Source organism: Oncorhynchus mykiss, chromosome 12 (assembly GCF_013265735.2).
Source record: "Oncorhynchus mykiss isolate Arlee chromosome 12, USDA_OmykA_1.1, whole genome shotgun sequence".
NCBI lineage: Eukaryota > Metazoa > Chordata > Actinopteri > Salmoniformes > Salmonidae > Oncorhynchus > Oncorhynchus mykiss.
In genome coordinates this window covers 17,543,370-17,569,046 of record NC_048576.1, presented here as the reverse complement: position 1 = coordinate 17,569,046, position 25,677 = coordinate 17,543,370, and the positions used below count along the sequence as shown (strand labels likewise).

Here is a 25,677-nt window from a genome sequence, read left to right as displayed (position 1 = left end):
CAAAGTAAGCAAAACAGTTAAATCATTCCAACATTGCCTAACATTTGAATAAGATAATGAGATGGGCCTACACTACATTCGGAAAGTATTCAGACCCCTTGACTTTTTCCACATTTTGTTACGTTACAGCCTTGTGCTAAAATTGATTAAATCAGTTATTTTCTTCATCAATCTACACACAATACTGTTCCTAGGCCGTCATTGTAAATAAGAATTTATTCTTAACTGACTTGCCTAGTTAAATTTAAAAAATGTAGTGCCCCATAATGACAAAACAAAAACAGGTTTTTAGAAATGTTAAAAAAAATAAAAACAGAGACCTTATTTAAATAAGTATTCAGACCCTTTGCAATGAGACTCGAAATTGAGCTCAGGTGCATCCTGTTTCCATTGATCATCCTTGCTGTTTCTACAACTTGATTGGAGTTCACCTGTGGTAAATTCAATTGATTGGACATAATTTGGAAAGGCACACACCTGTCTATATAATGTCCCACAGTTGACAGTGCATGTCAGAGGAAAAACCAAGCAATGAGGTCGAATGAATTGTCCGTAGCGCACCAAGACAGGATTGTGTCTCGGCACAGATCTGGGGAAGGGTACGAAAACATTTTTGCAATTTTTAAGGTCCCCAAGAACACAGTGGCCTCCATCATTCTTAAATGGAAGAAGTTTGGAACCACTAAGACTTTTCCTAGAGCTGTCCGCCCGGTCAAACTGAGCAATCGGGGGAGAAGGGCTTTGGTCAGGGAGGTGACCAAGAACCCAATGGTCACTCTGATAGAGCTCCATAGTTCCTCTGTGGAGATGGTAGGACCTTCCAGAAGGACTACCGTCTCTGCAGTACTCCACCAATCAGGCCTTTTATGGTAGAGTGGCTAGATGGAAGCCACTCCTCAGTAAAAGGCACATGACAATCCGCTTGGAGTTTGCCAAAAGGCACCTAAAGGACTCGTGAGAAACAAGATTATCTTGTCTGATGAAACCAATATTGAACTATTTGGCCTGAAAGCAAAGCATCACATCTGGATGAAACCTGGCACCATCCCTACAGTGAAGCATGTTTTTTTTGCTGAGTTTACTTAAACATCCTGTGTTGTATAATTGTTCTTTTACCAGGTACAGCAAGAATGTCTACAATTGGCATGCCCATCTTTTTGTGAGAAGTTATACTGGTCACTCAAAACGTAGTAGTTTAAATTGCACTCACTCTAGATTAGGGACTGCAAAAATGCTTTACTATTGGTTAGTAAATGGTTTATTATTGTTTGAGTAGCGAGTTAATACATGGGGAATACCCAATTTATAAATGCCTTATATAATTGGTTTATTATGGACCCTTAAAGCAATGTTACCAATGTGAGGTAACTGGGTTTATGCAGCATATGTTAGTGCATCGAATCGCATGGAGCTGAAATGGCACCGAATCGATTCAAACTGAAGCATATCGTTCCTGTATCATGTTGGAGCCCATGTATCTGGATACGAATCGAAACGTCTTGAAGGGGAAAGATGCACATCCCTAAATGCAAACCATGATGTAACTCAACACATCATAAGCAAATTGTCATTGTTCTTCAAGTCTGCTCAAATATATACTTAGCTCCTCAACCTCTTATTTAACCCTCAAGGCTTCGGCATCGTGAAGCTGGACTTGAAGACCAAGTCTCAGAGTGGAGTGGTGAGTCTTCTGTTTCTGTCCTCCCCTTTTCCACTTCTCTCTCTCTCCCCCCCTCCACTGTACCAGCTGCGCTTCCTCGGCTGCTCTTTCTCTCTCTCTCCCCCCTCCACTGTACCACCTGCGCTTCCTCGGCTGCTCTTTCTCTCTCTGTTAATGTTAATCAGTCATTAACATTCCTTCTTGCTTAGTAGAACATCTTAGTAGAACATTTTTCTTTCTTTGAGGAAAAAGTAGATGATTAGTAGTGATTAGTAGTGATTCTGTGACTGTAATTTTAGAAATAACCCTTGTCTCTCTATGGTACTGTAATAACGACCCTTCTAACGGTTTGTAATTCTGGGCTCTAAGGTTCACAGGTTGCTAGGTGATGTTGCTGGCTCTGCTTGGCTTTATGCTTCAGGATAAAGAGATATGACAGGCTGTGTGTGTGAGAGGCAGCTTGTGTTTAAGACTGTGTGTGGGGCCTGTTTGTCTCCATCTGCTTATCCTAACCCCTGCTCTGTCCCCCTGCCTCCTGGACTGCGCTCTATTTTAGATGGTAAGACTCTCTCCCACAGTGTGCTGATGTCTCTATGTATGTACAACATGATACGTGCTGGAAGATGCATCGACAGACTCTGATTTCACTGTTAAGTCTTGTTTTAGCATCCTTGTGTCCAGCAGATGGTACTGTTAGTCTGTTTGCATCTACATCACTGTCCAGTGACTATTATAATTTTGTCCAACTAATTTACATGTATTTCACATCCATTTCTTTGTCCATCTGGATTGACTGGTGTCAATGTTTTAATTTTTGTCTCTTCAACTAATTTAATTTTGTCATCCATTTCTTTGTCCAGCTTCAACCACTGACTGCCATTCACTGCTTTGCTGCACCTACACTACATGAACAAAAGTATGTGGACACCTGCTTGTCGAACATCTCATTCCAAAATCATGGGCATTAATATGGAGTTGGGCCCCCATTTGCTGCCTCCACTCTTATGGGAAGGCTTTCTACTAGATATTGGAACATTGCTGCGGGGACTTGCTTCCATTCAGCTACGAGCATTAGTGAGGTCGGGCACTGGTGTAGGGTGATTAGGCCTGGCTCGCAGACGGCGTTCCAATTCATCCCAAAGGTGTTCGATGGGGTTGAGGTCAGGGCTCTGCAGGCCAGTCAAGTTTTTCTACACTGGTCTCGACAAATTATTTCTTTATGGACCTCACTTTGTGCACGGGAGCATTGTCATGCTGAAACAGGGAAGGGCCTTCCCCAAACTGTTGCCAAAAAGTTGGAAGCACAGAATATTCTAGAATGTCATTGTATGCTGTAGTGTTAAGGTTTCCCTTCACTGGAACTAAGGGTCTGACTCTGGAACTAAGCCCGAACCATGAAAAAACAGCTCCAGACCATTATTCCTCCTCCACCACCAAACTTTACAGTTGGGACTATGCATTGGGGCAGGTAGCGTTCCCCTGGCATCTGCCAAACACAGATTTGTCCGTTGGACTGCCAGATGGTGAAGCATGAGTCATCACTCCAGAGAATGCATTTCCACTGTTCCAGTGCAATGGCATTTCCTGTTCCAGTCCAATGGTGGCGAGCCTTTGGTTCACTCCAGACCTGACTGCCCTTGACCAGCACGAAAACATCCTGTGGCGGACTGCAATAGCATCGAACAGTCCCACGCAAAATGCAACTGTTCAGCGACGTCAGGAACCAATACACACAGTCAGTCAGGAAAGCAAACGCTAGCTTTTTCAAACAGAAATTTGCACCTTGTAGCTCTAACTCCAAAAAGTTTGAGGACACTGTAAAGTCCATGGAGAACAAGAGCACCTCCTCCCAGCTACCCACTGCACTGAGGCTAGGTAACATGGTCACCACGGATAAATCCATGATAATGGAAAATTTCAATAAGCATATCTCTACGGCTGGCCATGCTTTCCTCCTGACTAGCCAAATCCCAGCCAACAGCTCCGCACCCCCCGCAGCTACTTGCCTGAGCCTCCCCAGCTTCTCCTTCACCCAAATCCAGATCGCAGATGTTCTGAAAGAGCTGCAAAACCTGGACCCGAACAAAACAGCTGGGCTAGACAATCTGGACCCTCTCTTTCTAAAATGATCCGCCGCCATTGTTGCAACCCCTATTACCAGTCTGTTCAACCTCTTTCGTATCGTCCGAGATCCCTAAAGATTGGAAAGCTGCCGCGGTCATCCCCCTCTTCAAAGGGGGTGACACTGTAGACCCAAACTGTTATAGACCTGTATCCATCCTGCCTGCCTATCTAAAGTCTTTGAATGCCAAGTTAATAAACATATCACTGACCATTTCGAATCCCACCATACAGTGCCTTGCGAAAGTATTCGGCCCCCTTGAACTTTGCGACCTTTTGCCACATTTCAGGCTTCAAACATAAAGATATAAAACTGTATTTTTTTGTGAAGAATCAACAACAAGTGGGACACAATCATGAAGTGGAACGACATTTATTGGATATTTCAAACTTTTTTAACAAATCCAAAACTGAAAAATTGGGCATGCAAAATTATTCAGCCCCCTTAAGTTAATACTTTTAGCGCCACCTTTTGCTGCGATTACAGCTGTAAGTCGCTTGGGGTATGTCTCTATCAGTTTTGCACATCGAGAGACTTACATTTTTTCCCATTCCTCCTTGCTAAACAGCTCGAGCTCAGTGAGGTTGGATGGAGAGCATTTGTGAACAGCAGTTTTCAGTTCTTTCCACAGATTCTCGATTGGATTCAGGTCTGGACTTTGACTTGCCCATTCTAACACCTGGATATGTTTATTTTTGAACCATTCCATTGTAGATTATGCTTTATGTTTTGGATCATTGTCTTGTTGGAAGACAAATCTCCGTCCCCAGTCTCAGGTCTTTTGCAGACTCCATCAGGTTTTCTTCCAGAATGGTCCTGTATTTGGCTCCATCCATCTTCCCATCAATTTTAACCATCTTCCCTGTCCCTGCTGAAGAAAAGCAGGCCCAAACCATGATGCTGCCACCACCATGTTTGACAGTGGGGATGGTGTGTTCAGCTGTGTTGCTTTTACGCCAAACATAACGTTTTGCATTGTTGCCAAAAAGTTAAATTTTGGTTTCATCTGACCAGAGCACCTTCTTCCACATATTTGGTGTGTCTCCCAGGTGGCTTGTGGCAAACTTTAAACAACACTTTTTATGGATATCTTTAAGAAATGTCTTTCTTCTTGCCACTCTTCCATAAAGGCCAGATTTGTGCAATATACGACTGATTGTTGTCCTATGGACAGAGTCTCCCACCTCAGCTGTAGATCTCTGCAGTTCATCCAGAGTGATCATGGGCCTCTTGGCTGCATCTCTGATCAGTCTTCTCCTTGTATGAGCTGAAAGTTTAGAGGGACGGCCAGGTCTTGGTAGATTTGCAGTGGTCTGATACTCCTTCCATTTCAATATTATCGCTTGCACAGTGCTCCTTGGGATGTTTAAAGCTTGGGAAATCTTTTTGTATCCAAATCCGGCTTTAAACTTCTTCACAACAGTATCTCGGACCTGCCTGGTGTGTTCCTTGTTCTTCATGATGCTCTCTGCACTTTTAACGGACCTCTGAGACTATCACAGTGCAGGTGCATTTATACGGAGACTTGATTACACACAGGTGGATTGTATTTATCATCATTAGTCATTTAGGTCAACATTGGATCCTTCAGAGATCCTCACTGAACTTCTGGAGAGAGTTTGCTGCACTGAAAGTAAAGGGGCTGAATAATTTTGCACGCCCAATTTTTCAGTTTTTGATTTGTTAAAAAAGTTTGAAATATCCAATAAATGGATATACTGTACCTTCTCCGCTGTGCAATCCGGTTTCCAAACTGGTCATGGGTGCACCTCAGCCACACTCAAGGTAGTAAACGATATCATAACCGCCATCGATAGAAAACAGTACTGTGCAGCCGTCTTCATCGACCTGGCCGAGGCCTTCGACTCTGTCAATCACCATATTCTTATAGGCATACTCGATAGCCTTGGTTTCTCAAATGACTGCCTTGCCTGGTTCACCAACTACTTCGCATACAGAGTTCAGTGTGTCAAATCGGAGGGCCTGTTGTCCGGACCTCTGGCAGTCTCTATGGGGGTACCACAGGGTTTAATTCTCGGGCCAACTATTTTCTCTGTATATATCAACAATGTCGCTCTTGCTGATTGTGATTCCCTGATCCACCTCTACACAGATGACACCATTATGTATACATCTGGCCCTTCTTTGGACACTGTGTTAACTAACCTCCAAACGAGCTTCAATGCCATACAACACTCCTTCCGTGGCCTCCAACTGCTCTTAAACGCTAGCAAAACCAAATGCATGCTTTTCATCCGTTCGCTGCCCGCACGACTAGCATCACTACTCTGGACGGTTCTGACCTAGAATACGTGGACAACTCCAAATACCTAGGTGTCTGGCTAGACTGGAAACTCTCCTTCCAGACTCATATCAAACATCTCCATTCCAAAATCAAATCTAGAATTGGCGTTCTATTTAGCAAATAAAGCCGCCAAACTTACCCTAGTAAATACTCTACTTTGTCGATGTCATCTACAAATAGCTTCCAATACTCTACTCAGCAAACTGGATGTAGTCTTTCAGTGCCATCCGTTTTGTTCCCGACGTGCCTTATACCACCCACCACTGCGACCTGTATGCTCTAGTCGGCTGGTCCTTGCAACATATTCGTCGCCAGACCCACTGGCTCCAGGTGATCTACAAGTCTATGCTAGGTAAAGCCCCGCCTTATCTCAGCTCACTGGTCACGATAACAACACCCACCCGTAGCACGTGCTCCAGCAGGTGTATCTCACTGGTCATCCCCAAAGCCAACACCCCCTTTGGCCGCCTTTCCTTCCAGTTCTCTGCTGCCAGTGACTGGGGGGGGGGAGAGACTCCAGACGATGCTTGTCATTGGGCATGGTGATCTTAGGCTTGTGTGCGGCTGCTCGGCCATGGAAACCCGTTTCATGATGCTCTCGACGAACAGTTCTTGTGCTGCTGTTGCTTCCAGAGGCAGTTTGGAACTCTGTAGTGAGTGTTGCAACCGAGGACACACTATTGTTGCGTTCTACGCTCTTCAGCACTCTGCGGTCCTGTTCTGTGAGCTTGTGTGGCCTACCACTTCGCGGCTGAGCTGTTGTTGCGCATAGATGTTTCCACCTCACATTAACAGCACTTATTTGACCGGGGCAGCTCTATTAGGGCAGTAATCTGACAAACTGACTTGTTGGAAAGGTGGCATCCTATGATGATGCCATGTTGAAAGTAACTGAGCTCTTCAGTAAGGTAATTATCTTGACAATTTTTGTCTATGGAGATTGCATGTCTGTGTGCTCGAAGTGAGGGATGCAACTGCTGTGTCTGAAATGGCCGAATCCACTCATTTGAAAGGGTATCCACATACTTTTATGTATATATATATAGTGTTTCTGTCTATACTTCCTCCCACCCACCTATCCACCCTCCTTACCTTGCATCCCTCACTTTCTTGACCTTTATTTTCCTGGTGAACCTTTTCATGCTCTATTACCTGTAATCTGTTTTCTGTGTTTCTCCTTACATAGTTCATTAATCATACAGGGTGTCCTCTTTTGCTGTAAGCAAAAAACTTCCCTTTTCAAAAATCTGCTTTTCTAGATCTCACTCACTCACTTTAAACTATTTGACCAACTCTCTCTCTACCATCTCTTGCCTCATACATTTTCCTCTTTTTCTCACTCTCTCTTCTCTCCCCATCAGGAGTTCAACACATCAGGTTCCAGTAACACAGACACAGGGAAGGCAGCTGGTAACCTGGAGACAAAGTACAAGATGAAGGAGCTGGGCCTGAGCTTCAACCAGAAGTGGAACACCGACAACACTCTGGCTACAGAGGTCACTGTGGAGGACCAGCTGGCTCAAGGTCTCAAGCTGGCTCTGGACACATCCTTCGTACCAAACACTGGGTGAGAGAGGGACATCAAACTGTTAATGACATACCACGTTATTCCTTTTGACAAAAAAATATGAAATGATTTAGGATTTATTAATGAAATATGTTATCGCCTTTCTTTTTTTGGAGTGTGAAGGATCAGATATGAAAGGTTATTTGTTGGGTGTCTAATTTTCCTGTCTCCTCTCCATCTGTCCTCAGTAAGAAGAGTGGCAAGCTGAAGACTGGCTACAAGCGTGAATTCCTTAATGTGGGCTGTGACGTCGACTTCGAGGGTCCCATCATCCACGCAGCAGCCGTGGTGGGCTATGAGGGCTGGCTGGCCGGGTACCAGATGGCCTTTGACACGGCCAAGTCCAAACTGGCCCAGAACAACTTCGCCCTGGGATACAAGGCTGGAGACTTCCAGCTCCACACCAACGTGTGAGTATCTCAATGCAGTGGATCTTGCCCAGAAACACTGGTTTTGTTTTTGAGTGAGTCATCAGAAATGTGGAATGTGTTAGATGGTAAAGTTTGGGAACCGTGGCTGCAGTTGCCCCGTGTCTCTCAGCAGTAATGGTATGGAGGTTAGAGTAGGAAGGAGTTTCTGTGTTACCTTCCCTCTCTTTCAGTAATGACGGAACATAATTAAGAGGGTTCCACCCACCAGAAGGTGTCTAGGAGTATGAACTAGGGGTTGATTTGGGCATGTCTGTTAACTGCTCTCTCTCTCCTCTCTCAGTAACGATGGGACTGAATTTGGGGGTTCTATCTACCAGAAAGTGGATGACCAGCTGGAGACGGCAGTCACTCTGGCCTGGACGGCCGGCAGCAACAACACACGCTTTGGCATCGCAGCCAAATACGCTCTAGACAAAGATGCTTCCCTGTCTGTGAGTAACACACACTTCCATTTACACGCTTTACCCTGGCGGGACTTCAGCCAGCTTTACAGACTAACACACATTCTCTGGCTGTCTCTGTCTCCCCCTGCAGGCCAAAGTGAATAACGCCAGCCTGATTGGAGTCGGTTACACCCAGAGCCTCAGGCCAGGTGAGTAACAATCACAACAGAGAAGGTTATGATCTAAGCACAACCGTCGTGTTAGGTCTAGCTGTAGTGTTTAACACCTCCAGTAATATTATTCTCCTCTGTGCGTGTAGGTGTGAAGGTGACTCTGTCAGCCCTGATCGATGGGAAGAACTTCAACACCGGCGGTCACAAGGTTGGCCTGGGCTTCGAGCTGGAGGCATAAAGCAGGAACAAAACCCACCAACCAAGAGAAGAGCTCAGAACCAATCACACCTCCATTCCCAACCACATGCAAATCCTACCACAGCCCTTATCCAAAACCATCTTCATGTAGCCTCTCCATTCCTACACCTCTGTCTCTCACACACACACACACACTAAGTGTTTAGGCAGGAATAGTCAAACCCGTGGCAGCCATGTCCGTCATGACTGAAGTAGCTAAATAACCTGAATGAATTCTGAGAGACATTCTGTAATGTCATGGCCATTATATATTCTAGTCCTTTGGTTTAGATAGTTAGCTACCACTACCGTTCATCTTGTTTTAAAGAAAGTGTTTCAGTCTTAGAGGGGAAAGGCAGGCACATAAGATGGATACCTCCCCTTTAACTGACGTTGTACAGAAGCGCAGGGGAGTTTTGTCATCTGACTGGTAACTGAAGAGTCACCTCTCAGTAGGGGTTTAGGGGAGTAGTCCTTGGGAAACTTGTAGCTTATGTACGTGTATATATTCCCCTTCGTCTTTCATTGTAAACATGTCTGAATGAATATCTGGGGTAGAACGGAAGGCTTGGTAAGAATGGAAGCCTCATGCATTTGAAGTCTAGTGTTCCCTTGGTAAAAAAAAAAGTGCTCCGTCTGTCTGTTTCTTTTGTATTGGTTTGAGTATCAAATGTTGTATTTTGGTTGTGATGTTGTCAGTCGTGGACCATGGTATCAGTTAAACTAGGTGTGATCATATGATGTTTTAGTGATGTTGGACATTATGTACGACTCAATTGTATGTTTTCATATCACGGATGTAAACCGTTGTTGGTTTTGGTCGGGCTGGGTGGGTGGAAAGAGACCGGTTAAAGCCACAAGAAACAGGGTTGGCGTAAGAACTCATCTCATTTCAGACAATTTATGTTTTAATTCCTCATTTGACTGAAGTGAGATTTTAATTGAGTCCAACCTTGAGAATGAATCCACCATTTGACCACTGCTACCATCTGCTGTTACTGTAACCACTGAACAATAGGGGCGTCTGCAGGAGAGTTTCAGTAAGATTTTAGCGAAGGACCTGTCAGGAGTATCGTCCGCTGAATGCAGTTCTACATGTGTCCCGAAACACTCAAATATTTTCCTCTCCTTTGAAACACTCAAATATTTTCCTCTCCTTTGAAACACTCAAATATTTTCCTCTCCTTTGAAACACTCATATTTTCCTCTCCTTTGAAACACTCATATTTTCCTCTCCTTTGAAACACTCATATTTTCCTCTCCTTTGAAACACTCATATTTTCCTCTCCTTTGAAACACTCATATTTTCCTCTCCTTTGAAACACTCATATTTTCCTCTCCTTTGAAACACTCATATTTTCCTCTCCTTTGAAACACTCATATTTTCCTCTCCTTTGAAACACTCATATTTTCCTCTCCTTTGAAACACTCATATTTTCCTCTCCTTTGAAACACTCATATTTTCCTCTCCTTTGAAACACTCATATTTTCCTCTCCTTTGAAACACTCATATTTTCCTCTCCTTTGAAACACTCATATTTTCCTCTCCTTTGAAACACTCATATTTTCCTCTCCTTTGAAACACTCATATTTTCCTCTCCTTTGAAACACTCATATTTTCCTCTCCTTTGAAACACTCATATTTTCCTCTCCTTTGAAACACTCATATTTTCCTCTCCTTTGAAACACTCATATTTTCCTCTCCTTTGAAACACTCATATTTTCCTCTCCTTTGAAACACTCATATTTTCCTCTCCTTTGAAACACTCATATTTTCCTCTCCTTTGAAACACTCATATTTTCCTCTCCTTTGAAACACTCATATTTTCCTCTCCTTTGAAACACTCATATTTTCCTCTCCTTTGAAACACTCATATTTTCCTCTCCTTTGAAACACTCATATTTTCCTCTCCTTTGAAACACTCATATTTTCCTCTCCTTTGAAACACTCATATTTTCCTCTCCTTTGAAACACTCATATTTTCCTCTCCTTTGAAACACTCATATTTTCCTCTCCTTTGAAACACTCATATTTTCCTCTCCTTTGAAACACTCATATTTTCCTCTCCTTTGAAACACTCATATTTTCCTCTCCTTTGAAACACTCATATTTTCCTCTCCTTTGAAACACTCATATTTTCCTCTCCTTTGAAACACTCATATTTTCCTCTCCTTTGAAACACTCATATTTTCCTCTCCTTTGAAACACTCATATTTTCCTCTCCTTTGAAACACTCATATTTTCCTCTCCTTTGAAACACTCATATTTTCCTCTCCTTTGAAACACTCATATTTTCCTCTCCTTTGAAACACTCATATTTTCCTCTCCTTTGAAACACTCATATTTTCCTCTCCTTTGAAACACTCATATTTTCCTCTCCTTTGAAACACTCATATTTTCCTCTCCTTTGAAACACTCATATTTTCCTCTCCTTTGAAACTTGCCACACTTCTGTATATACCAGCTGGTAGGTGAAAATAATATGGTGGAATCTTCCAGTAGGTTAGAATAGGTGGCATTTCTACAGTGTTGCTTTCATCTATCTAGTTAAGATCTGTGGTCACGTGAAGAGGGACGTGGACATGGAGCTATTTGAGAGTATTTTGAGCGACTCATGAGTTAGAATTTCTGTTCAGGGATTTATTTAGTCTGTTCTAAAATGTGTGTCTTGGTGCCATTCTAGAATGTTGTTGTTGCTCATGCTACTTTGGACCGACACCCCTTCCTGGCTGCCATCGGTCCCATTGGAAGCTAATCAACACTCCCTGTCATTCCCACTCTCTGTACATGGTATACATATTCTCCTCTTAGTTTCACCACTCCTACAGTCAGAAAACACTTGAAGGGATCATGTCACAGGCTGTTGTGTGGAACTCAACTGTTTCCTTCACCAAGTCATAAACCAGTTATCCATTTATCTTTGTTTTCTTTCCATTTGTTGACATAATTGTGAATCACTTTGATTTTGTGTGTTTAGACACAGTACCACATTTTTTCCAACTTCAAGTAATGGAATTCTAATAAACACATTGACTTGATCATGTCTTTTGTTTCTCATTGTCCGTTAACACTGAAGTGAGAAGTAGTGATAGTAGTAGTGATAATTTCAGTATTTGGTTCAGTTGTAATAGTTTCCATATGTATTTTGAATTTCTAATTGTGGGGGTTCCAGAGAAAGCTGCTTCTGCAGTCTGTCCCAAACCCTTGGTCACTGTTGACCAGACAGACTAATCATTTAGACAGGATGATAGTTTAATCAATACATTATTTGTGTTAACAAAATGCATCAAATACTGCATCACATTTTCCTGATCTGCTGTTGTCAATGCCACAGCCAGACTAATTTGGTCCAATCACTTCTCTCGTCCTCTATCAGGAGTGGGTCTGTCTATTACCGTCAGTATTTTGACTAACAGCATCGTGGGAGAAGGGCACAGCCGTGTCTCACCATAACATCTGATTGTGACTTCACTCTGGATATTATCCCAACCTCACCTCTCTCTTTTCCCTCTCATACCAAAATGGTAATTATCTATTCGTCCAGTAATCAAGGGTCTTGTTTGGGAGGTTGTTACAGAACGTAGAAAACATGATTATCGGACATGATTAGCCGTCATGGAGATACTCCTCATTCTCAGACACACACCTTTTTATTTTAAAATGTTTTTCAAGGATGGGTTCTGGCTTGTAACGTTGGTAATGTTTGCTTGGTGGATCATAAGAAACACCAAAAGGATATGGACCAGAACTGTCTTTTCTCAGTAGACATCTCATCTAATCACAACATTTCCCTGCAGTTCTAAGTCTCTCATAGCAGGTTGACCCTAGCAACCACCTGTTTACAACCTGTCCGGGCATACACGTGGCCCCCTACCACAGGGTAGTACTCAATCTCCCCCGCCAGCCTCTCAACGTTGGTACGGTCCGGGTAGAACCCCTCCCTTGTCATCTCATCCAGGAAGCACTCCATCACGTGACCTTTCTCCAGCAGGGTCATTGGTAAGAGTTCAGCTTCTGCCCACAGTGGGTGGAGCTTCACCAGAGTGTTGCGCAACAACGGATTCAGCTCCTTGACGAGTTTGCCGTGGTGTCCAGATGCGGTCATCATGGAGTCGCTGGAGGAGTTGTACAGCAGGTGCATGGTGATGTGGGTGTGTCCTTGGTTGCTCAGGAACAGGTAGACTGCGTTCAGGTATTCGTTGGAGCGGTTTGAGCGGACCAAGTCACTCAATGCATCAAGAAGCTCTGGGTAAAGGTGCTCTGCTTCGTCAAAGATGAAAAGAGGAATTTTCTCCTCCTCCTCTGCTCTCAGCACTGTCTCTGACACTAAGATCGACAGGGCTCGGGCGCAGCGCCAGGCTTCGTCCTCCAGGGGGCAGTGGTGCAACACAAAGTACTGTAGAACCAGGGGCGCGCCTACCACCGAGCGGAAGTGGCTAGCCAGGAGTCGCCCTACATGGCTCTTCCCCACGCCACTGGGTCCGTGTAAGGAGAGGACCAGGGGTTTACTGTGGACGTAGGTAGAGAGGTAGTCTCTGAGCTGGGCTAACAGAGCATCCATCGCTCCCTGCTGACCAAACACCTCCCTACACAGAGTCTTCTCTAATCCCCCCAGGTCATACTTCAGGACGTGGTCATCAAGGTTCTCTATGGCATTATACACCTGGAGTGAAGGAGGGAGGGAGGTTAGAAAGTACAGAATGAGACAAACACAGGCAAAGAGGATGACGAAGATGAACCACACACACACACATTCACTCATTACCTGGAAGAAGAGGATGGTGCAGAGGAGGAAGAGGCAGATCTTTGCTCGGCTGTGTTCCTGTACGACGGGGGCCTTGCGCCCCCCTCCACTGGGGAACATGACCCGCCGCGACTTCTTCTTCTTCTTCATCTTTAGGAAGAGCGACGATAAGGCAGAGGGGGAGCTGGAGGGGGTCTCGAAGGTGAAGATTTTGGGGCTGCTGCGAACAGGGGCACCAGTGTGGAGACCAGCCCCTAACACTAGCCCTCCTCCCCCCAGCCCGGCCAACTCCAGCCGTTGTTTCTTCATAGCCTGGTACTTCTGTTTGATGCGAACCACAGTACGCAGAGAGGACGAGAACTGGCAGAAACTCTGAGCGCCTTTCCCTGACCCCCTCGTTTCACTTTCTCCTTCTTCATCTTTCTCTTCGTCCATCTCTCCGTCTATCTGGGACCCAAACATTCTGTCATAAACATCCTGGTCGCCCATCTGAAGGAGGAAAAGAGAGGTCGAGAGAGGAGTAGAGGGGTTATTTATTGAATTATAGTCAGGATCACAATCTGTTGTTTTTTTTCCTCAAGAGAAAGAAAAATATGTTCTACTAAGCAAGAATGAATGTTAATGATTGATTATCTTCTCTTAGATGCATAGGTTATAATATGATTTATTATTATTATTCATATATTATTATTAAACATGCTATATGTGAATGCTAATGTTTAGCCGAGGTTATGATTTACTGTGGTGGTAAAGTTTAAATGGAAACCCAGAGGGTAACAGCTTGTCTGCTGCAACTTCCTTCTTAAACTCGACTTGCTAAACTAACTGCCTGTCACTGAACAGATAGACAGGTGGGAAATATCCAATAATACACAATGTTAGTCAAATATGTCAGCATTGCATAGTACCTGATAACGTGACCTGGGAATGTAATTGTGTAAATATCTTTGACAAATATCCTTTTCAGTTCAAGTTGTGACATTGCACTTAGTTGCGTAATCCTTTCATTGCTGCTCAAACAGTCATTATATGTAATCAGACTTGGTGTGTGTGTGGTTAAGACTACCCTCAGCCATTTCCCCTAGTCAGATAAAGGGTCAGATACTGAGACATACCAGACTGTGAGAACTCAGTTCATGTAACGTTTGACTCAATACATTTCAATTGACCTACAAAGGAATCAGAGCATCTTCTCCCCTGATTGACAGATAATGATTACAGGAATACAAGTGAAGCTGTTGATCATGCCTTGTGGTTGCGACAAGAGTTCTGTGTGGTATGAAATGAATTAACACAGTTATTTCAGCACAGTTTTTAAACACAAAACACTACGTCACGGGAGACGATGCTTGGCCTGTGTCACGGGAGACGATGCTTGGCCTGTGTCACGGGAGACGATGCTTGGCCTGTGTCACGGGAGACGATGCTTGGTCTGTCACGGGAGACGATGCTTGGTCTGTCACGGGAGACGATGCTTGGTCTGTCACGGGAGACGATGCTTGGTCTGTCACGGGAGACGATGCTTGGCCTGTGTTACGGGAGACGATGCTTGGCCTGTGTCGCGGGAGACGATGCTTGGCCTGTGTTACGGGAGACGATGCTTGGCCTGTGCCACGGGAGACGATGCTTGGCCTGTGTCACGGGAGACGATGCTTGGCCTGTGTTACGGGAGACGATGCTTGGCCTGTGTCACGGGAGACGATGCTTGGCCTGTGTCACGGGAGACGATGCTTGGCCTGTGTTACGGGAGACGATGCTTGGCCTGTGTCGCGGGAGACGATGCTTGGGGGCCTATGGAGGTTCTCTACCAGGTGTGCATCACTGTGGCTGATGAAGTCCATTCTTTGCCGCAATGACACAAAATAGTACTAGCCTGTACCGGTATGTTATCATTATAGTGCATTTATTTACAAAGTCTGATCAAGGTCTTACAGCTAATTACAGGAACTAACCCAATTACAACCCAAATAACACTGTATCAGTAATACAAATGCAATCTATGCGTATTATTAGGTTCTAATTTTTCAGAGTAAATAACTCACGGACACTAGAGAAGCTTTAACCAAGTTGAATTCTTCCCAAAGGGTCGACACAGCTGTAATTCAGACACAGACATGGCTTCCCTTGTGGTGGTATTCATACCCCACTTTGGGTGGAGTCTCCTCATCTCTAAACGTTGCATCCTTCCTGCTAAGCAGGGAACTAAGTGATATGAGCCTTCAACGGTTTCTCCCCTTATCAGTACTGTCACAAATGATTGTTTTCCCTGCACTCAGCCCCTCATTATGGCACCCCTCATGTCTCTTGTGTAACTAATGTTCATATTCTCTGAGTATAACAATGTTCAAAGTTCACCCCAGAATCCAACAGTATACACAACAAAAATATATAGTAAAAAGTAGATGGCAGTAGATATATTACAATGAGCGATGTCAAGAATCCAGTATATGAATACACAGTGTGAAAAGCAGTATAAAAGAAACAGGAAGTGTCCAGTGTTTAATGTCTCTATATACATGGGACAGCAGCGTTGTCTGTGTGTGTATGTGTTTTGTGTGAGTGAGTCTTACTACTGGAGATGGGGTGATGGCTGGAGATAGAGGCTGTTTTTCAGTCTCTCGGTCCCCGCTTTGATGCACCTGTACCGTCTCTGTGTGCTGGATGGTAGCAGAGTGAACAAACCATGGCTCAGGTGGCTGAGGTCCTTGATGATCTTCCTGGCCCTCTTTTGACACTGAGTGCTGTAAATGTCCTGGATGGCAGGCAGCGTTCCCCTGGTGATGCGTTGGGTTGACCGCACCACCCTCTGTAGAGCCGGTTGAGGGCGGTGCAGTTGCTAGACAGCATGTTCTCAATGGTGCATCTGTAGAAGTTAGTGAGGGTCTTAGGGGCCATGCCGTATTTCTTCACCCGCCTGATGTTGTAAAGATGCTGTTGTGCCTTCTTCACCACGGTGTCGGTGTGGAGGGACCATTTTAGGTCCTCAGTGATGTGCACGCCAAGGAACTTGAAGCTTTTGACCCTCTCCACTGCAGCCCCGTCGATGTGGATGGGGGCTTGCTCCTTCTTCTGTCTCATGTAGTCTACGATAAACTCCTTCGTTTTTTTTAAAGTTGAGGGAGAGATTATTTTTCTGGCACCACTCTGCCAGGGTCCTCACCTCCTCCCTGTCGGCTATGTCATCATTGCTGGTAAACAGGCTGTCATGTCGTCAGCTATCTTGATGAATGAGTTGGAGTCATACATAGCCAAGCAGTCATAGGTGAACATAGAGTACAGGAGGGGGCTGAGCACACACCCCTTGGGGGCCCCCGTGTTAGAGTCCTGCACAGGAATGAATTTTAAACCCAAGCCCAACACATGCCCACGACGTTAGTAAATCCATTAGCTGCTCCTCTCTGTCTGTCATTCACTCCCTGCGCACATCTCGCTCTGCATGCACTCTGCTCATGGCAGCTTTGAGTCTGTGAGTATCCATAGCAACTGCTCTGCTTGGGCTGCTCTGCTCAATGAAGAGAAATTAAAGAGCAGTTAGCTGTTAGCTACTTTGTCACTGAAAACTGACAAAACTCAAGGAACATTATTACTGTTTTCTGTGAAATAATCTATCCTGTTTTAAATGACGAAGTTGAAGCACTTCTGACACCATGTTATAATCTTAGTCAGATATGACTGTGTTGTGCAGCAGAGCACGAGCAAATGGCTCAGCTTCAAAATGTTCCTGATCAATTTAGTAACTACCAAAACAAAGAAAGTCGCACACTCCATGTATTAACCCCCAGCAACCTAATGGGTATTTACCAACGTTTGGGCATCACTGTGTCTTCCTCAGGGTAATGTCATGAATACTTGAACCAGGTTATGTAGACAAACAGTGCAATTAGTGCAACCAATGACAATAGTGAGGGGTGTTTCATGATGATTAAGTTAATTAGAATGAATTAGTTAAACTGTTAAAAAATATTATATGGCATATTAAATATATTACACTATTGCTATCATATAGAAATATAATGGAATATTGTACATCATATTAGCATCAACATGCATTATTGTTTAATTAAATTTCACATAATTTCATATTTGTTACATGTAATCTTTTGGTTCAACCTTAACGTATAATGAGCATCATCAACAGGGGGAACATATTAGTTGTACGCTAATAAGCTATAGAAATAATATATACATTTATAAGACTTGTTCATAAAGGAAAAATATGTTCATAAGAAGGGCCTGAGATCAAAGTCAACATTCAGGCAACTAGTGGTCAATGTTATTAGATATCCAGTAAGCCTCCCTTTGTAGTAGTAGGATCTCGATGTTACCTCCTCTCCTTGGTAGAGCAACATGCTCAAAGCCTGTGTATTTGAGGGAGGGGATTGGATGGTTAGCTTCAACAAAGTGACCTGCTACTGGATAATCAATGTCGTTACACCTGATTGAGCTGCGGTGTTCAGCTATGCATTGTTTTAATTGTCTTTTCGTTTGTCTTACGTGGGCTTTTCCACATGAACAGGTGATGAGATAGATTACTCCCTTGGTCTTGCATGAGATGATACCCCTAACAGAGATATTTCAAGCTGTATATGAATGTATGAAGAAAGATGTTTTTATAGTGCTATTACACTGTGCGCATGAGCCACATTTGTAGTTCCCATTTGGGATAGGTGTCAAGAGTATCTGAGTGGGCTCAGGGGGCAGGTCAGATCTCACCAAACTATCTCCAAGAGTGTCTGAGTGGGCTCAGGGGGCAGGTCAGATCTCACCAAACTATCTCCAAGAGTGTCTGAGTGGGCTCAGGGGGCAGGTCAGATCTCACCAAACTATCTCCAAGAGTGTCTGAGTGGGCTCAGGGGGCAGGTCAGATCTCACCAAACTATCTCCAGTATTGCGACCACGCTTATAGACCACCAGTGGGGGTTCCTTGAAGAGATGTGCATTTTTTGGTTGATTTTTAATTGTACCCATTAGGTTGCTGGGTGTTTATACATGGAGTGTGTGACTTTCTTTGTTTTGGTAGTTTGTTCGCCGTTGGTCAGCACCTCCACACAGGCTAGTTTTTCTGGGTGTGCGCCAGCTCATGTTTTTTAATCTACTAGTGATCAATTTAGTGACACCCAAGCCCTGCCTGTACCCTAGTTATTGATGAAAAAACAGTCCTTACCCGGCCCTAAAGGCTCGTCGGGCTCGGGTCGGGTAGCAGAGCTCTACCCGCTGTTGAGGATCAGTGTGGCGGAGGTGTTGTAGCCTACCCTCACCACCTTGGGTCAGCCGATCAGGAAGTCTGAGACCCAGTTGTACAGGGACGGGTTCAGACCCAGGGCCCTAAGCTTAGTGATGAGCCTGGAGGGCATTATTGTGTTGAAAGCAGAGCTGTAGTCAATGAACAACACTCTCACATAAGTTTTCCTCTTGTTCAGGTTTTTCCACAGTGGATCACACAATGCACAATAAGGGAAGTGTGTCAGAGGAAGGCCCAAAAATGGTCAAAGACTCCAGCCACCCTAGTCATAGACTATTCTCTCTGCTACTGCACAGCAAGCGGTACCGGAGCGCCAAGTCTAGGTCCAAAAGGCTCCTTAACAGCTTCTACCCCCGAGCCACTGCTGAACAATTAACCAATTATCTGGACTATTTGCATAGATTATTTTTCACTGCTGTACATACGACCGCAATTACCTAGCCTGTACCCCCGCACATTCACAGGTACCCCCTGTATATAGCCTTGTTATTGTTATTTTATTGTGTTACTTTTTTTCAACTTTATTTAGTAAATATTATTTTCTTAACTGCATTGGTGGTTAAGAGCTTGTAAGTAAGCATTTCACGGTAAGGTCTACCTGTTATATTCGGCGCATATGACAAATACAATTTGATTTGATGATTTGTATGTCCACTTAGAGTTAGTCATCATTGCTAGTCATCAGAGAGAGGGGAGAGAAAGAGAAAGGGGGGGGGGGGGGGGGAGTTACAGTGTGTATAAGCTCTTATACAAAGTGTGGATCTAATGTGAAAGTTGATTGGTTAAAAGCATATTCCAGCCAGTGTCTATTCCCGCAAGTTACCATCAGCTAAATCTATGACCTTAAAATGCCTATTTGCTCTGTTCCACCTGACTGCGCAATCCACTGTCTCATCAGCCCAGCCAGGCAATTTATAAACTCACATTTCTTTTAGACATACAGGTAAAGCGTGCAGATATTTTGCAGTCTTTCCATATTCAGTTTGAAGTGATTGTGTTAGTTGTGTTGTTGGCTTGCTCCTCTGAACAACAGTGTCCAGACGAGAGAGCACATTTTCTATGCCAGGTGAAATTGTGCATCATTTGCTCATTGTCATGGAAGTATCCAAATAAATGTCACTAGAAAACAGCTTAAATTTACGCAATGCAGCTACTTTACTGTTATTCTGATTTTTTGATGTGACTGTAAGTTAGCTGTAGTTGACTAGCTAGCAAGCAAGGGATAAGAACGTTGCCAGCCAGTATGGCAAGGGAACATTTAGAACGGACGACTGGGTCGTGTCCATAGATACGGAACAAAAAGACTGAAGGACTGGGTCGCGTCTCTGGCAACCGAACGAATGAGCAACCAGCCGGCTTGTGTAGCAACCCTAGATCTTGTGGAAGGATGAAATAGTATGAATAAATTCATCAAAATAACTTTTGATCTCCTTTTTCTCCCCAATTTCGCGATTACGATCTTCTCATCGCTGCAACTCCACAACGGGCACGGGAGAGGCGTCCTCCGAAACATGACCAGCCAAGCCGCGCTTCTTAACACCCGCCCACATAACCCAGAAGTGAGCTGCACCAATGTGTGGGAGGAAACACCGTTCAACTGACAATCGTGTCAGCCTGCAGGCACCTGGCCTGACCAAAAGGTGTCGCTAGAGCACGATGAGCCAAACCCTCCCCTAACCCGGATGACACTGGGCCAATTGTGTGCTGCCCTATGGGACTCCCGGTCAAGGCTTGTTGTGACACAGCCTGGGTTCAATCCCTGTAGTGACGCCGCAACACTGCGATACAGTGCCTTAGACCCAAAATAACGTGTTTAATTAAAATATGTAAATCATTATTTGAATATGTTATAAAATTGATAATGCCCTCGATACCGGTGTTTGGAGAATATATTGGCAAGGTTTGCTGGCCCGAGGAGAAACAACACCCGTGCCAATATATCCTCCAAACACAGGCTTCTCGGGCATTATCACTTAAACATGATTCATGACACACCTGTTTGTTCCCAGATTAGAGTGTATGATCAAACACCTTTCCCAGGTGGGAGTGAGTGATGGCAGATTACAATTACATCATGGCCTTTCCAAGATATTAACAGCCTCTTATCACCATGTTAGTCATGCTCCACTCCAATATCAAACAGATACTCTAGATAGTGTTAATGACAGGATTTAGTCATGTTCTGACAGTAGCGCTGACACCTCTGTGTTGCCATTCACACTGTATGTAATGTCACTCAGTTACTACTGATGAAACAGCTATACACATGGCACATTTATGGAAATATTGATTGGTCCTTGTAAAATACATTTTATAAAGCATGTGTGCTGGCACCAACTTCTCCCTATTCCTTGCAGCACTCCAACCCCTCACACAAGACTGCTCATCATAATGATTCACTGTGTAATAAATAAAGGAAACCTTTTCGATCTTTGCGGCCTTCGCGCAAAAAACATTGTGAGAACTACCAAAGTCAAAGACCTCCAATATGCCGAAGACTGTGCAATTGTTACACACTCCAAAGCAGACCTCCAAACTGCTCTCGAAAGCTCCTCTGAAACATACAAGAGCCTGAACATAAATAAACCAAACCACCAAATCCAACAGTGACCTATGATGAATGTGAACCACTTGACAACGTGGAACACTTTGCCTACCTCAGCAGCCATCTCGCCTAATGAGTCACCACTAAGGAAGAAATACAGCACACGATAGGCTGCACAAGCACAGCCTTTGGAAAACTAATGGGTATTCAAAAACCACGATCTCAGGACGAGTACAAAGCTGTCATAATCCCAACCCTCTCTATGGCTGTAAAACGTGTACAGGGCTGTCATAATCCCAACCATCTCTACGGCTGTAAAACGTGTACAGGGCTGTCATAATCTCAACCATCTCTACGGCTGTAAAACGTGTACAGGGCTGTCATAATCTCAACCATCTCTACGGCTATAAAACGTGTACAAAACTGTCATAATCCCAACCATCTCTACGGCTGTAAAACGTGTACAGGGCTGTCATAATCCCAACCATCTCTACGGCTGTAAAACGCGTAGAGGGCTGTCATAATCTCAACCATCTCGAACGCCTGTAAAACGTGTACAGGGCTGTCATAATCTCAACCATCTCTACGGCTGTAAAACATGTACAGGGCTGTCATAATCCCAACCATCTCTACGGCTGTAAAACGCGTAGAGGGCTGTCATAATCTCAACCATCTCTACGGCTGTAAAACGTGTAAAGGGCTGTCATAATCTCAACCATCTCGAACGCCTGTAAAACGTGTACAGGGCTGTCATAATCCCAACCATCTCTATGGCTGTAAAACGTGTAGAGGGCTGTCATAATCCCAAACATCTCTATGGCTGTAAAACGTGTACAGGGCTGTCATAATCCCAACCATCTCTATGGCTGTAAAACGTGTAGAGGGCTGTCATAATCCCAAACATCTCTATGGCTGTAAAACGTGTACAGGGCTGTCATAATCTCAACCATCTCTACGGCTGTAAAACGTGTAAAGGGCTGTCATAATCTCAACCATCTCGAACGCCTGTAAAACGTGTACAGGGCTGTCATAATCTCAACCATCTCTACGGCTGTAAAACGTGTACAGGGCTGTCATAATCCCAACCATCTCTATGGCTGTAAAACGTGTACAGGGCTGTCATAATCTCAACCATCTCTACGGCTGTAAAACGTGTAAAGGGCTGTCATAATCTCAACCATCTCGAACGCCTGTAAAACGTGTACAGGGCTGTCATAATCCCAACCATCTCTATGGCTGTAAAACGTGTAGAGGGCTGTCATAATCTCAACCATCTCGAACGCCTGTAAAACGTGTACAGGGCTGTCATAATCCCAACCATCTCTATGGCTGTAAAACGTGTACAGGGCTGTCATAATCTCAACCATCTCGAACGCCTGTAAAACGTGTACAGGGCTGTCATAATCCCAACCATCTCTATGGCTGTAAAACGTGTACAAAGCTGTCATAATCCCAAACATCTCTACAGCTGTAAAACGTGTACAAAGCTGTCATAATCCCAACCATCTCTATGGCTGTAAAACGTGTACAAAGCTGTCATAATCCCAACCATCTCTATGGCTGTAAAACGTGTACAAAACTGTCATAATCCCAACCATCTCTACTGCTGTAAAACATGTACAAAACTGTCATAATCCCAACCATCTCTACGGCTGTAAAACATGTACAAGGCTGTCATAATCCCAACCATCTCTATGGCTGTAAAACATGTACAAGGCTGTCATAATCCCAACCATCTCTACGGCTGTAAAACGTGTACAAGGCTGTCATAATCTCAACCATCTCTACGGCTGTAAAACGTGTACATGGCTGTCATAATCCCAACCATCTCTACTGCTGTAAAACATGTACAAAACTGTCATAATCCCAACCATCTCTACGGCTGTAAAACGTGTACAAAGCTGTCATAATCCCAAACATCTCTACAGCTGTAAAACATGTACAAGGCTGTCATAATCCCAACCATCTCTACGGCTGTAAAACGTGTACATGGCTGTCATAATCCCAACCATCTCTACTGCTGTAAAACATGTACAAAACTGTCATAATCCCAACCATCTCTATGGCTGTAAAACATGTACAAGGCTGTCATAATCCCAACCATCTCTATGGCTGTAAAACATGTACAAGGCTGTCATAATCCCAACCATCTCTACGGCTGTAAAACGTGTACAAGGCTGTCATAATCCCAACCATCTCTATGGCTGTAAAACATGTACAAGGCTGTCATAATCCCAACCATCTCTACTGCTGTAAAACATGTACAAAACTGTCATAATCCCAACCATCTCTACGGCTGTAAAACATGTACAAGGCTGTCATAATCCCAACCATCTCTACGGCTGTAAAACATGTACAAAACTGTCATAATCTCAACCATCTCTACGGCTGTAAAACGTGTACAAAACTGTCATAATCTCAACCATCTCTACGGCTGTAAAACGTGTACAGGGCTGTCATAATCCCAACCATCTCTACGGCTGTAAAACGTGTACATGGCTGTCATAATCCCAACCACCTCTATGGCTGTAAAACCTGTACAAAGCTGTCATAATCCCCACCATCTCTACGGCTGTAAAACGTGTACAGGGCTGTCATAATCCCAACCATCTCTACGGCTGTAAAACGTGGACAAAGCTGTCATAATCTCAACCATCTCTACGGCTGTAAAACGTGTACAGGGCTGTCATAATCCCAACCCTCTCTATGGCTGTAAAACGTGTACAAAACTGTCATAATAAGATACTAAACATCAGGTGTGAGGATCGACAGACCAATGTCAGTGTCCTGACCCATGCCAACATCCCCAGTGTAGGATCCAAAATCATCTGGCACCAACTCTGGGAAGCGTAAACCTTATCAGTAAACGTAAACCTTATCAGTAAACGTAAACCTTATCAGTAAACGTAAACCTTATCAGTAAACAATAGTCAATGAGCTCATTTTTGTGTTTTCACCTCTAATGGTTCAGGTCAGGATTTGGGGAGGGTAAACTGATCATAGATCTGTGCCTACTGCCTAAGGAAAAGAACACACAGCCACATACAGTCCCAGCTAACTATTTAATCTGGTTTCTCCCACGAAAGAGTGTGAAACAAACAAGATAACCCATAAACATATAGCTAACCTACTGTAACACCACTGTAATACCCCAGTATTTACCTTGGCACCAGTCTCACTCACCGGCCGTGTGCCGGCCTGGCACGCAGAGCTAAAAAAACCACATCAAACATGCCACTGGAGATGAACCGAAGGCTGAATGTTGAGAGTAATTGCTTTCTAGCTAGTCTGGCGAGCTTGTTTACCTTGGCACTAATGTTAGCTCTGCTGCTGGGAAACCTTACTCACTTAGTGTCAGCCATTCTCTGACCAAGTGCAATAGAATTAGACTAACTACACCTTAGTGTGTCCTGCAGCCAGGTGAGTTGATATCATCTTAACCCCCTCCTTCACATGTTGTGTCCTGAGAGGGGCTGGCGGCATTCCACACATTCTACAGCCTTTCCAGGTGTCTTTCCCTGGCTGCATTCTCAAAGTTCTGTATCCCCCTCTCTCTCAGACCTCCACTGCTCTCTGCTGACTACATTTCCTTCCTGGAATGGTCCTAGCTGCTAGGTACACACGTGAGCTTTTCTAACCCTGAGAGTGAGAGAAAGAGAGGGAGATTGTGTAGGACTAGAGACCCAGCTGCAAATACGTCACCCAAAAAACAGTGTAAGCAAGAAGAGAGAGATAGGAGCGGGAAAAGAATCAAAACAGTATACAGAAAGAGAAATGCAGGGTAATCAGTTGGCTTACCTCAAATGTATAGGTAATATCAAGCCTCCTATAGACTGATAGGTCTTCACTAGGCTCGCACCAAGCTTTTTGTTGGGAGAGAACAATAGAGTAAGTCCTTCTCTGGAACTTCATCAGCATATAGTGAGTTGCTAGACTAAGACTGCTATACAACCACTCCTATCATTCTATCTCACCCTCCCCATTCTCGCTTATGTCCTCTGCAGTCTCCTCCTTCCTCTTTCTCTCTCTGTCTGTCCTTCCACCTACCCTTTCCCCTTTCCTGCTCTACATATCCTCTATCAGGGCCGGATCAAGCCTTTTGGGGGCCCTAAGAGAAATGTGCTCGAGGGGCCCCTACGCTCAATCATTGGACTCACTGAAGAGATGAGTCTTAAGTAAAGACTTTTACTCCCAGCCAGCAGGCATGCGCTCTTATAAAAAATGTTCCAAAAGGGTTCTTTGGCTGTCCACATAGGATAACCCCTTT

At 44.2% G+C, this 25,677-nt stretch overlaps 2 protein-coding genes across 3 annotated transcripts in view; one reads left to right on the top strand and one right to left on the bottom strand.

Annotated features, from left to right (window-relative positions):
- Positions 1 to 11,912, top strand: part of LOC110537096 (voltage-dependent anion-selective channel protein 2) — a 19,403-nt gene extending 7,491 nt beyond the window's left edge. The window contains exons 3-9 of one of the 2 annotated variants that reach the window (XM_036937085.1): positions 1,632 to 1,681; positions 2,217 to 2,219; positions 7,449 to 7,654; positions 7,843 to 8,064; positions 8,366 to 8,516; positions 8,620 to 8,677; positions 8,788 to 11,912. In XM_036937085.1, coding sequence (XP_036792980.1) covers positions 1,632 to 1,681; positions 2,217 to 2,219; positions 7,449 to 7,654; positions 7,843 to 8,064; positions 8,366 to 8,516; positions 8,620 to 8,677; positions 8,788 to 8,879 — 782 coding nt within the window. In that variant the 3' untranslated portion in view covers positions 8,880 to 11,912. The remainder of the gene's footprint in view (positions 1 to 1,631; positions 1,682 to 2,216; positions 2,220 to 7,448; positions 7,655 to 7,842; positions 8,065 to 8,365; positions 8,517 to 8,619; positions 8,678 to 8,787) is intronic. The other variant, XM_036937086.1, reaches the window with a different exon arrangement.
- On the bottom strand, positions 10,003 to 25,677 carry LOC110537094 (torsin-4A). The gene is made up of 3 exons (XM_021622863.2): positions 25,209 to 25,677; positions 13,645 to 14,112; positions 10,003 to 13,542 (listed from the first exon to the last, which is right to left on the bottom strand). The coding sequence occupies exons 1-3, from the start codon at positions 25,326 to 25,328 to the stop codon at positions 12,688 to 12,690; spliced, it is 1,443 nt and encodes a 480-aa protein (XP_021478538.2). The 5' UTR covers positions 25,329 to 25,677; the 3' UTR covers positions 10,003 to 12,687.